The sequence below is a fragment of the Tachyglossus aculeatus genome, chromosome 13, assembly GCF_015852505.1.
Source record: "Tachyglossus aculeatus isolate mTacAcu1 chromosome 13, mTacAcu1.pri, whole genome shotgun sequence".
Classification (NCBI taxonomy): Eukaryota; Metazoa; Chordata; class Mammalia; order Monotremata; family Tachyglossidae; genus Tachyglossus; species Tachyglossus aculeatus.
This window is the reverse complement of record NC_052078.1, coordinates 4,014,993-4,027,509: the sequence shown is the minus strand read 5'-3', so window position 1 is coordinate 4,027,509 and position 12,517 is coordinate 4,014,993. Positions and strand designations below refer to the sequence as shown.

At 60.6% G+C, this 12,517-nt stretch overlaps 1 protein-coding gene across 1 annotated transcript; it reads left to right on the top strand.

Moving 5' to 3' along the window:
• Window positions 1-1,459: 1,459 nt before the first annotated feature.
• ZNF467 (zinc finger protein 467) lies at window positions 1,460-11,476 on the top strand. Its single transcript, XM_038755570.1, has 3 exons — window positions 1,460-1,626; window positions 6,210-6,321; window positions 9,749-11,476. The coding sequence occupies exons 2-3, from the start codon at window positions 6,234-6,236 to the stop codon at window positions 11,281-11,283; spliced, it is 1,623 nt and encodes a 540-aa protein (XP_038611498.1). The 5' UTR covers window positions 1,460-1,626; window positions 6,210-6,233; the 3' UTR covers window positions 11,284-11,476.
• The last annotated feature ends 1,041 nt before the right edge of the window (window positions 11,477-12,517 follow it).

Below are 12,517 nucleotides of genomic sequence, written 5' to 3'. Positions count from 1 at the left end.
CCTTGTAACCACCCCAGTGCTTAGAACAGTGCTTTGCACATAGTAAGCGCTTAACAAATACCATCATTGACTGTGATCCCGCGGTTGGGTAGGGACCGTCTCTAGATGTTGCCAACTTGTACTTCCCAAGCTCTTAGTCCAGTGCTCTGCACACAGTAAGCGCTCAATAAATCCGATTGAATGAATGTATAGACATATATAGACACCTATATAGACACCTATATCTATATATTTAGGTATACGTGAGAACAGCGCTTGGCACCTAGTAAGGGCTTAAGAAATACTCTTCTTCTTCTTATTACATACACCCACGGCCAGCCTCACAGGCCCTGGGGCAGTAACGTAGAGAGGGACAGGTACATGTTCCTAGGCAGGGACATTTCGCCTGACCCCAGTAAGCACAGTGCTCGTCCCGTGCTGTCCGTCTCCCCCTTCTAGACCGTGAGCCCGCTGTTGGGTAGGGACCGTCTCTAGATGGTGCCGACTTGTCCTTCCCAAGCGCTTAGTCCAGTGCTCTGCACACAGTAAGCGCTCAGCAAATACGATTGAATGAATGAATGAATCTCCATCACCTCGCCCCCTCCTACCTCACCTCCCTTCTGTCCTTGTCCAGCCCAGCCCGCACCCTCCGCTCCTCTGCCGCTAATCTCCTCACCGTTAGGCCTCGTTCTCGCCTGTCCCGCCATCGACCCCCGGCCCACGTCCTCCCCCGGGCCCGGAAAGCCCCCAATCCCAATCCCACCCGCCAAGCTAGCTCCCTTCCTCCCTTCAAGGCCCTACTGAGAGCTCACCTCCTCCAGGAGGCCTTCCCACACTGAGCCCCTTCCTTCCTCTTCCCCTCTCCATCCCCCTCATCTTACCTCCTTCCCTTCCCCACAGCACCTGTATATCCGTTTGTACATATCTATCACTCTATTTATTTATTTATTTTACTTGTACCTATCTATTCTATCGATTTTATTTTGTCAGTACGTTTGGTTTTGTTCTCCGTCTCCCCCTTCTAGCCCGTGAACCCGCTGTTGGGTAGGGACCGTCTCTAGGTGTTGCCGACTTGGACTTCCCAAGCGCTTAGTCCAGTGCTCTGCACACGGTAAGCGCTCAATAGATACGATTGATTGATTGATTGAATGACTGAAAAGGACAGGCAGGCGCCTAGATGGGGGCACCCCTTTCTCTGAGCAGGTTTCACAGACAGACACACAGACACACACACAGCCCCGAAGCCCCCCGTGCCAGTCTCCCGCGGTGGGTCCGGGCTGTTCCCGTTTCGCCGCTGCCCCTCCCCGTCCGGTTCCCCTTTCCCCGACGCCCCCCGCCCCTCTTCCCATCTCCCTGCAGCCCCTCCCCTTCCCCCTGGCCCCCTCCCCTCCTCTTCCTCTTCCTCCCTCTCCCCTGCCCCTCCCCTCCCCTCCCTCCCGGTCTCCCTCCCTCCCTTCCCCCCGTCCCCGGGAAGTTTGGGAGCCGGCAGGTTTTCCGCCCGCCCGTCCATCCATCGGTCCGTCCATCCGTCCGTCCGTCCGTCCATCCGTCCGCCGGTCCCGGTCCCGTCCGCCGCCTCGGAGCTGCGGACGCCATTGTAGGCCGGGGTGGAAGGAGCGGGGAGCCCGGACGCCTGGGGCCGCCCAGGTGAGGACCCACCGACCCACCGACAGACAGACCCACCGACCGGGGGACGGGGCGCCGGCTGACCCCGGAGCGCGCACACACACACGGGGACACACACACACACACACACACAGACACACACAGACACACACACACACACACACACACACACAGACGGGGGCCCGAACACGAGTCAGTTGGGGGCCGGTGACAGTTTCCCCCGGGGGGAGGGGGCGGGGGGCGTCCAGGGCCCGGGGGCTGGGGAGGGAAAGGGGGAGGGAGGGGGGTCTGGGGAGAGAGGGGGTGGGGGTCTGGGGGAAAGAGAGAGGAAGAGGGGGTCTGGGGGAAAGGGAGAGGGGGTCTGGGGAAAGAGGGAGGGGGGTCTGGGGGAGAGGGAGGGTTTGGGGGAAAGAGGGAGGGAGAGGGAGTCTGGGGAAAGAGGGGGTGGGGGTCGGGGAGAGGGAGTGGGGGTCTGGGGGAAAGAGGGAGGGCTGGGGAGCTGGGGGAAAAGGGGGGTGGAGGGCTGGGGAAAGAAGGAGGTAGAGGAGCTGGAAGAAAGAGGGAGGGGCGGGGTGTGAGGAAGGAAGGGGGCCTGGGGAAGGAGGGGAAGGTGGAGGTCTGGAGGAAAGAGGGAGGGGGAGGGGGGCTGGGGAAAGAATCTGGGGAAAAGAGGGAGGGAAGGGGGCTGGGGAAGGAGGGAAGGGTGGGGGGCTGGGGGAAAGAGGGAGGGAGAAGGGCTAGGGAAGGAGGGAAGGGTGGGGGGCTGGGGAAAGAGGAAGGTTGAGGGGGTGGGGGGAAGAGGGAGGGAGTGGGGTCTGGGAAAGAAAGAAGAGGGGTGTCTGAGGGAGATGGAGGAGAGTCTAGGGAAAGAGGGAGGGAGATTTGGGGGGCCTGTGGGGGGGAGGGGGGAGGGAAGAGAGAGCAGGGTCTGGAAGGGAGGAGCAGGGTCTTGGGGATGGGGGCGGGTTTGTGGGGAGAGGGAGAGGGGAAGAGATGGGGGTGGGGAGTGTGAGGGACAGAGGAAGGAGGGGAGTTTGGGGGAGAGAGATCAGAGGACTTGGGGGAGGGGAGAGAGAGCAGGGGGAGCAGGGAGCCGTCAGGGAGAGGGAGGTAGGATTCTGGAAGAAAGAAGGGAGGGAGTGGGGTTTGGGGGGAGAAGAAAGGACGCAGGAGGCTACTGGGCTGGGAAGAGGGGGCCGAGGCAGGGACCCTCTATCTTGAGAGGAGCACGGTGGGGCAACAAGATTCAAAAGGGGAAGGGGCAGAAGGGCAGTAGGGGTCTGGGGAGGAAGAGAGGGTCCCAGGGGGAAAAGGGGGAAAGGGGGCAGAAGGGCAGTAGGGGTCTGGAGAGGAAGAGAAGGTCCAAGGGGGAAAGGGGGCAGAAGGGCAGTAGGGGTCTGGAGAGGAAGAGAGGGTCCCAGGGGGACAAGGGGGAAAAGAGACAGCAGGGGTAGGGGTGAGGGAGAGGGGAGACTGGGCGGGAGGAGCAGTGGTGAGTTTAGGAGGGGGTCAATGGGAGCCCCCTAAGATGGGGGGGTGAGGTGAGATGTTGGGGGGGAGACAAAGGAAAGGGAGACAGTGGAGTGGGAATAGGCAAGAGGAGGAGGGGAAGAGCTAGTGGCTCAATGAGGGGGAAGACTGTGGGGGAAGGGAAGTCTGAGCTGCTGAAGGGAGGAGAGGCCAGGGCTGGGGGGAAAGGGGAGGGAGGGAAGAAAAGAGGCTGGGGGGAAAGGAGGTGGGGAGGGAGGGGGTGAGGAGGTGGGGAGGGAAGAGGAGGTGGGGAGGAAGAGGGAGAGGAGGTGGGGAGAGAGAGAGAGAGGGAGTGAAGGACATGGAGAGGGAGTGAAGGACATGGGGAGGGGGAGAGGAGGTGGGGAAGGAGGTGGAGAAGGAAGGGGGAAGAGGAGGTGGGGAGGAAGAGGGAGTGAAAGACATGGAGAGAGGGAGTGAAGGACATGGAGGGGGGAGAGGCGGTGGGGAGGGGAAGAGGAGGGGGGAGAGGCGGTGGGGAGGGGAAGAGGAGGGGGGAGAGGCGGTGGGGAGGGGAAGAGGAGGGGGAGGGGAGAGGAAGGGGAAGAGGAGGGGGAGGGGAGAGGAAGGGGAAGAGGAGGGGGAGGGGGAGGGGAGGAGGGAAGGAGGTTAGAAGAGAGGAGGGAAGGGGATGGGGAGAGATGGGGGAAGGAGGTTAGAAGAGAGGAGGGAAGGGGATGCGGAGAGATGGGGAAGGAGATGGAGAAAGGGGGAGGAAGAGAGGTGAGGAGAAGGGAGGGAAGAGGAAGCGAGGTGGGTGGGGGAGGAAAAAGGAAGAGAAGAAAGGAGTGAACAGGGAAAGGGAGGAAGGGAGAGAATAAGGGGATGAGGAAAAGTGAGTGGGAGGAGGGAGGGGGAGAGTGAGAAAGGAGGGAGCGGGGACAAGGAGGAGTGGAGAGAGGAGAGGAAAGGGGAAGGGAAAGAGAAGGAAGGGGAGGGGAGGAGGGGAAGAAGGGAGAGGAGGAAAGTGGCAAGACGGAGAAGAAAGCAGGGAACGGGAAAAGGGAGCGGATGGATGGGGAGGGAAAGGACAGGGGAGCGGGGAGAGGAGGGGGAGAAATGGAGGAAGAAGAAGGGGAGAAGACAAAGGGGGAGGAGGAGGAGAGAGAGTGGGGGGCAATGGGGGGCACGGAGAGGAGAAGGAGAGAAGCGGGCATTCATTTATTCAGTCGTATTTATTGAGCGCTTATTGTGGGCTGAGCACTGTACTAAGCGCTTGAGAAGTACAGATCGGCAACATATAGAGACGGTCCCTACCCAACAACGGGCTCGCAGGCAGTCTGGGGAGGGGACGGGCAAAGGGAGCGGGGAGGGGACAGCAGCCTGGGAGATTTGGAAGGGGAATACGGAGGATGGAGAATATGCCATGAAGGAGGATGGGGGGCGGATGGGGGGGGGGGGACCCTAGGAAGAGACTCGGGAGAGCAGAGCCTGAGTGGGAGGGAGAGAGAGAGGGAGGGAGGGGAGGAAAATGGCTGGGGGGAGCCGGTGGGGAGGGGAGGGCAGCTGGAGATTAGGAAAAGGGAAGGGAGAGGGAGGAAAAGGCCAGGAGAGGGGGGGGAGGGGAGGGAAGGGAAAGGGGAGGGAGACTGGAAGCCTGGGGATGGGAGGAGAGAGGAGGAAGGGGGGAGGGGGAGGGCTTGGGGAAGGGGAGGGATCAGGGAGAGGGGAGGGGAGGTTTGGAAGCCTGGGGATGGAGGAGAGAGGAGGAGGGGGAGGGGTTAGGGGAGGGGAGGCTTGGAAGCCTGGGGATGGGAGGAGAGAGGAGGAGGGGGAGGAAAGGGAAAGGGGAGGGATCAGGGAAGAGGAGGGAGACTGGAAGCCTGGGGATGGGTGGGGAGAGGAGGGGCCCAGGGAAAGAAGCCAGAAAGATTAGGGAGGGGGAAGGGAGGCAGGGGAAGGGAATTCAGCAGCGGGGAGCAGAGGGAGGGACGGTTGGGGGAGGGAAAGATGGGGAGGGAGAAGGAAGCCCCTGCCGGGGGGGGGCATTTGGGGGGCCACAGTGGGGAGAGGACGGGGCCCTCGGGGAAGTGTGGGTTATGCAGGGGTGGCAGAGGGAGAGTTTCTCCCAAAAGAGGAAGTAAGAGCCACTTCCTGTGAAGACCCTATGAGTGGGGGGCTCCTTCCGGGCCTCCCCTTCACAACTGTCCTCTTCCCGTCCCAGGAGGCAGCCGCCACACATGGTTGGGCACATACCCAGGGGGCAAGGAGACCCTGGCCAGGGTCCCGGGCACAGAGCCCCCCGCCTCACCCCAGTTGGGGGCTCCGCTTTCACTGGCCCCTAGGACTCCCCTCCCCACCCCCCCTTCAAGCACTCCCCCTCCCGTGGAGCACCAGGTAACACCCCTACCCCCCAGCCTGGACCCCTGAGGAGGAGGTGGGTCTTGGATGGGGCTGGGGCTTGCTAAGCTGTTTCTGTCCCAGGGGGAGAGAGGCTCAGGGCCTCAGTTTCCCCATCTGCGGCTCAGAGCGGACCAGAAGCTGCCAGGGTTGTGGAGGGTCCTGTGGGAGATGGGTCTGAGGGGCTGACCGGACCTGTCGGGGGGCTGTAGGGCTCCCAGGAGGCCCTGCTCTCGGTCAGGAAGATTGAATCCCTGTGACCCCTCGACTAACTCCAGGGTGGGCCACTTGCTTCCATGCTTCACTTCCGCTCAAGTGACAGCGGTGGTCCCACGGCCTCCCCACCCTGCCTCATCCACTGAGGCTTCCAGCCCATGACCCTCTTCCTAGGACCAAAGGAAACCATCCTCTCGCAAAGGATCCCAAAGCACTTAACTCCTTAACCCCTAGAGTGGGGCCCCTGGGTGCAACTGTGGGTGCGTGTACCCACAGTGTACTGTATTGCAACACCGTCTGCTCGGGTACGTCCTGGAGCCCGCTGGGTGCCTCCTCCCCCGGCGCCCCCGTCCCTCAACTGGGTGACATTCTGGACGTCCTGTCCCCTCTCCGGTGTCAGCCGTGGAGCAGCCTGGTCGACCCCCGGCCCCAATTTCCACCCCCCACGGCTGACCATGGAGAGAGGGAAGAGAGAGGCAGGCAGGGAGAGCTGAAGCTGGCCGCTCTGTCTGGGGCAGGATACCCCACGGGTGCCTTTGGAGATGGCTGATCAGACGGAGGCCCGAGAAGAGCCCTGGGCCCAGGACCAGGTGCCACCTGCCGAAGAAAGGGCCCCAGACAACGGCTCAGGTGAGTGGGCACTGCCCTCAGAGAGGGAGTGGAGATGGGGGAAGGAGCTGGGGGCGGGCGCAGTCCCTGGAGGGAGCAGCGGGCACAGCCTGGTGGAGATGGAGGGAGTGGGGACAGGGCAGGGTGGGCAGAGTAAGAAGAGTCACATGGCAGAATAGGAGGGGAGGGAGTGGGCATTGCCCTGGAGAAGGAGGGAGGGGAGAGCACAGTCACATGGCTACGTGGGGGAGAGCAGAGGAGGGGACTGAGCGTGACCCCGTAGGGGGGAGAGGGCAGGGAGGGAGTGGGCACGGTCACATGGGACAGTGGAGGGGGGAGAGAGTGGGCCAAGCCATGTGGGGGAGAGCGGTAATAATAATTGTGCCACTTGCTAAGCATTTACTATGTGCCAAGCACTGTACTAAGCGCTGGGGGAGATATAAGGTAATCAGGTTGGTCACAGTCCCTGCCCCACAAGGGGCTCACAGTATTAATCCTCATTTTACAGATAAGGGAACTGAGGCCCAGAGAAGTTAAGTGACTTGCCCAAGGTCACACAGCAGACCACGTGGCAGATCTGGGATTAGTACCCACATCTTCTGACTTCCAGGCTCCCGCTGGTTCCACTAGGTCACGAGAGCAGTGGGGAGGGAGTGGGTACAGTCACATGGGAGAGTGGAGGGGGGCGGGAGTGGGCACGGCCATGTGGGGGAGAGAGGAAATAATAATAATAATAATTGTGGTATTTGTTAAGCTGGTACCATGTGCCAAGTGCTGTTCCAAATGCTGGAGTAGATGCAAGATCATCAGATTAGATACGGTCCCTGTCCCACGTGGGGCTCACAGTCTCAATCCCCATTTTAAAGATAAGGGAACTGAGGCCCAGAGAAGTTATGTGACTTGTCCAAGGTCACACAGCAAACATGCGGCAGATCTGAGATTAGAACCCACATCCTCTGGCTCCCAGGCCCGGGCTCTTTCCACTAGGGCACGAAAGCAGTGGGGAGGGAGTGGGTACAATCAGACGGGAGAGAAAGTGGAGCTGGGAGGGAAAACCAAACACATCGGAGAGCCAGTCTGATGTCGGGGTCCCCGGTCTCCCCCGTAACGTCCTCCTGGGAGTCTCAGCTGTACCCCAGGGCTTCCGGGAAACTCCGGGCCCACCCTTGGCCTGCTTGCCCACCCTTCCCCACCTCAGGTTGAGAACCACTGATCTCATCGCTCTTGTGCCTCCCTGCCTGGAGGAGGCTGGGACGGGCTGGAGTGGGAGTGGCACGGAAGGGAGATGGCATATGCCCCCTCTCTCTTCCCAGAAAATGATTCCACTGCCTTGGGGACAGTTTGAGGGGACAGTAGAGCCCTAATGGGCTGTCCATCCTCGACCGGGACCCCCAAGCCTGCCCCCCGAGAACGGGAAGGGCCCTCGAGAAAGCCGTACCCGAGGGCACCTGCCCAGGTGAGCTGGCCTAACCCTCGACCTCTCCGTGGTATCTGTTTATTGTTCTTTTGTCCTCTCGCAGGCGCTTAGTACAGTGCTCTGCACACAGTAAGCACTCAATAAATAGGATTGGCTGACCGACCTCTCAAGAAGAGTCACTCTTCTCCCCCTCGTCCCCCTCTCCATCCCCCCATCTTACCTCCTTCCCTTCCCCACAGCACCTGTATATATGTATATATGGTTGTACATATTTATTACTCTATTTATTTTACTTGTACATTTCTATCCTATTTATTTTATTTTGTTGGTATGTTTGGTTCTGTTCTCTGTCTCCCCCTTTTAGACTGTGAGCCCACTGTTGGGTAGGGACTGTCTCTATGTGTTGCCAATTTGTACTTCCCAAGCGCTTAGTACAGTGCTCTGCACATAGTAAGCGCTCAATAAATACGATTGATTGATTGATTGACCTGGGCCCAATCCACGTGGCTTTAGTCGCCACCAAGGTCCAGCCACGGAAGGAGCCCAGTCAGCCCTGGCCGCTCCTCCGGGAGAGGCCTGCAGGTCACAGCCTCCTCGTTCGCCCCCCTCGCCAGCCCCCAACGGGTTTGGACGAACTCGGCTCCGAAGGATGGAGCCGGACGGCGTGCCGTCTAGAGAGGCGAGCCGAGCTTTTATCCAGAATCCCCTGGGCCCGGCCCCCCAAACCCCCCACACCCCCAGCGGCTTCTCTGGTCTTATTGAGCACAGACTGGTACTTCCCAAGCGCTTAGTACAGTGCTCTGTACACAGAAAGCGCTCAATGAATACAATTGAATGAATGAATGAATGAATGGGTCAGAAGGTCGTGGGTTCTACTCTTGGCTCCGCCCCTTGCCTGCTGTGTCACCTTGGGCAAGTCACTTTGCTTCTCTGTGCCTCAGCTGCCTCCCCTGTAAAATAGGGGATTGAGACTGCGAGCCCCATGTGGGACAGGGACCGTGTGCAACCCAATACCTTCCATCCAAGTCACTTCACTTCTCTGTCCCTCAGTTATCTCATCTGTAAAATGGGGATGAAGACTGTGAGCCCCACGTGGGACCACCTGATAGTAATAATAATGATGGCATGTATTAAGCGCTTACTATGTGCAAAGCACTGTTCTAAGCGCTGGGGAGGATACAAGGTAATCAGGTTGCCCCACGGGGGGCTCACAGTCTTAACACCCACTTTACAGATGAGGTAAGTGAGGCCCAGAGAAGTGAAGTGACTTGCCCAAAGTCACACAGCTGACAATTGGCAGAGTCGGAATTTGAACCCGTGACCTCTGACTCCAAAGCCCGGATCCTTTCCACTGAGCCACGCTGATTTATTTTACTTGTACATATTTATTCTATTTATTTTATTTGGTTTATATGTTTTGTTTTGCTGTCTGTCTCCCCCTTCTAGACTGTGAGCCTACTGTTAGGTAGGGACCGTCTCTCTATGTTGCCAACTTGTACTTCCCAAGCACTTAGTACAGTGCTCTGCACACAGTAAGCACTCAATAAATACGATTGAATGAATGAATGAATACCTTCCCCAGTGCTTGGAACAGTGCTTTGCACATAGAAAGCGCTTAACAAACGCCATCATTTTTATTATTATTATTATTATTATTATTATCCACCCCAGTGCTTAGTACAGCGCCCGAAACACAGTAAGCGCTCAACAGATATCATCATCATCATCATCATCAATCGAATTTGAGCGCTTACTGTGTGCAGAGCACTGTACTAAGCGCTTGGGAAGTCCAAGTTGGCAACACATAGAGACAGTCCCCTACCCAACAGCGGGCTCACGGTCTAAAAGTGGGGGACAGAGAACAAAACCAAACATACTAACAAAATAAAATAAATAGAATAGATATGTACAAGTAAAATAAATAAATAGAGTAATAAATACGGACATCCATATATACAGGTGGTGTGGGGAAGGGAAGGAGGTAAGATGGGGGGATGGTGGCACAGTCATTACGGTTATTCTTCTTCCCAGGAGACGAATGGATGATCCGGAAGGTGAAGGTGGAAGAGGAACAGGAGGAGGGGGCGGAGGAGGAGTGGTCCCATCAGCTCCCCCAGCTCTTGCCGGCTCCGGCGGCCCCCCCGTGCAAGGCGGAGCCCGGCGGGCTGGGGCCCCTGAGCGGGCTGGGGCCCCTGAGCGGGCTGGCCCTGCCGCCCTGGCCCCCGGCCGGGGAGAAGCCCTTCGGCTGCGGCGAGTGCGAGCGGCGCTTCCGGGACCAGTTCACCCTGCGCCTGCACCAGCGGCTGCACCGGGGGGAGGGCCCCTGCGCCTGCCCCGACTGCGGCCGCAGCTTCAGCCAGCGGGCCCACCTGCTGGCCCACCAGCGCAGCCACCGGGGCGAGCGGCCCTTCCCCTGCCCCGAGTGCGGGAAGCGCTTCAGCAAGAAGGCCCACCTGGTGCGGCACCACCGGACGCACACGGGCGAGCGGCCCTACCCCTGCCCCGACTGCGGCAAGCGGTTCAGCCAGAAGATCCACCTGGGCTCGCACCAGAAGACCCACACGGGCGAGCGGCCCTTCCCCTGCGCCGAGTGCGAGAAGCGCTTCCGCAAGAAGACGCACCTGATCCGCCACCAGCGCATCCACACGGGCGAGCGGCCCTACCAGTGTGCCCAGTGCGGCCGCAGCTTCACCCACAAGCAGCACCTGGTGCGGCACCAGAGGGTGCACGATGCCGCCGCCGCCGCCGCCACCGCCGGCGGCACCCCCGCGGCGCCCGGGGACCCCGCGCCCTCGCCCGCCCCGTCCCCGCCGGGGCCCAAGCCCTTCGCCTGCGCCGACTGCGGCAAGCGGTTCGGCTGGAAGAAGAACCTGGCCTCCCACCAGCGGCTGCACCGCGAAGGCCGCCCCTTCCAGTGCGCCGAGTGCGGGCGCGGCTTCGGCGACAAGCGTCACCTGGCCGCCCACCTGCGCACCCACGCCGGCGTCAAGCCCTTCGCCTGCCCGCACTGCGGCAAGGGCTTCAGCCACAAGCCCAACCTGACCACCCACCAGCGCACCCACACGGGCGAGCGCCCCTTCGCCTGCCCGGACTGCGGGCGCGGCTTCACCCACAGCCAGCACCTGGTCCGCCACCGGCGGGTGCACACCGGCGAGCGGCCCTTCGCCTGCGCCCAGTGCGGCCGCCGCTTCAGCTCCCGGCCCAACCTCATCGCCCACACCAAGGCCCACAGCGGGGCCCGGCCCTTCGCCTGCCCGCAGTGCGGCCGCGGCTTCAGCCGCAAGTCGCACCTGGGCCGGCACCAGGCGGTACACACGGGCACCCGGCCCTACGGCTGTGCCATCTGCGGCAAGAGCTTCGGCTCCAAGACCAACCTGGTGCGCCACCAGGCCGTGCACACGGGCTCCCGGCCCTTCCCCTGCCCCCAGTGCGGCAAGAGCTTCAGCCGCAAGACCCACCTGGCCCGCCACCAGCGCACCCACGGGACCACCCTGGAGGGCCTCGCCCCCGAGCTGCCCGCCTGGTCCGCCCCGGCCCTGCCCCCTCCGCCGGCCCTCTTCCTCTGAGCCGGGCGGGCCGTCTCATCCCGCTCCGACACCCCGACCCTCCAAGCCGTGACGGCCTCCCTGTGCCCCCCTCTTGCCGATGCCCCTTCCGCCCGCCCTCCGACCCCACCCTGGGCCCCCCCCCTCCCTATTTTGTGCCCAGAGTCCTCTGCCCTCATCTCCCGTGCGGAGTGTACTGGGAGCCGGACGAGGTGGAGGGAGGGTTAAGTGGGGGAGAGGGAGAGTGGGGACGGCGGGCAGAAGGGGGCAGAGCCAGTCCTGATAATAAGGATGGCATTTATTAAGCGCTTACTATGTGCGAAGCACTGTTCTAAGCGCCCCGGGGAGTGTGTGTGTGGGGGGGTTACAGAGCCATCAGGTTGTTCCACAGGGGGGCTCGCTGTCTTAATCCCCGTTTTACAGATGAAGTCACTGAGGCCCAGAGAAGTGAAGTGACTTGCCCAGAGTCACACAGCTAACAGTCGGCAAAGTCGGTATCTGACTCCAAAGCCCGTGCTCTTTCCACTGAGCCACGCTGCTTGTCCGCCAATAATAGTAACTGTGGTATTTAAGTGCTCACTATGTGCCAGGCACTGTTCTAAGCACTGGGATAGTTACAAGATAATCAGGTTGGACACAGTCCCTGTCCCACGCGGGGCTCAGTCTTAATCCGCATTTTTACCGAGGCTCACAGTCTCAATCCCCATTTTACAGATGAGGTCACCGAGATACAGAGAAGTTAAGTAATGATGGTATTTGTTAAGCGCTTACTATGTGTCAAGCACTGTTCGAAGCGCTGGGGTGGATACCAGCTAATCAGGTTGGGCACAGTCCCTTGTCCCCCGTGGGGCTCCCAGTCTTCATCCCCATTTTACAGACGAGGTGACCGAAGCCCAGAGAATTTAAGTGACCTGCCCCAGAGTCTTCATCCCCATTTTACAGATGGAGTCACTGAGGCATGGGGCAGTTGGGTGACTTGCCCCGGGTCACACTGCAGGCAAGTGGCGGAGCCGGGATGAGAACGAGGGTCCTCTTGATTCCCAGACTCCGGCTCTAGCTACTGGGCCACAAGAGCGGGCAGCGGGAGAGACCACCGTCTCCTTCCAGGGACTAAGGACACTGAGGCACGCTGGGACTGGGCCCCGGGGCCAGTGGGGGGGTTTAGCGTGAGCACCATGGGGCCCACCCGGCCAGCCCGGTGACAGTGAGAGGAGGAGGAAGGAGGAGCAGGAGCCCTCCCGCTGTTTGATGTTGC

Excerpts from the sequence above, each read along its gene's own strand:
- ZNF467 (XM_038755570.1), top strand. The coding sequence starts at position 6,234 with ATGGCTGATCAGACGGAGGCCCGAGAAGAGCCCTGGGCCCAGGACCAG. Across the intron at positions 6,322-9,748 it reads GGCCCCAGACAACGGCTCAG|GAGACGAATGGATGATCCGG; the intron begins GTGAGTGGGCAC and ends TCTTCTTCCCAG.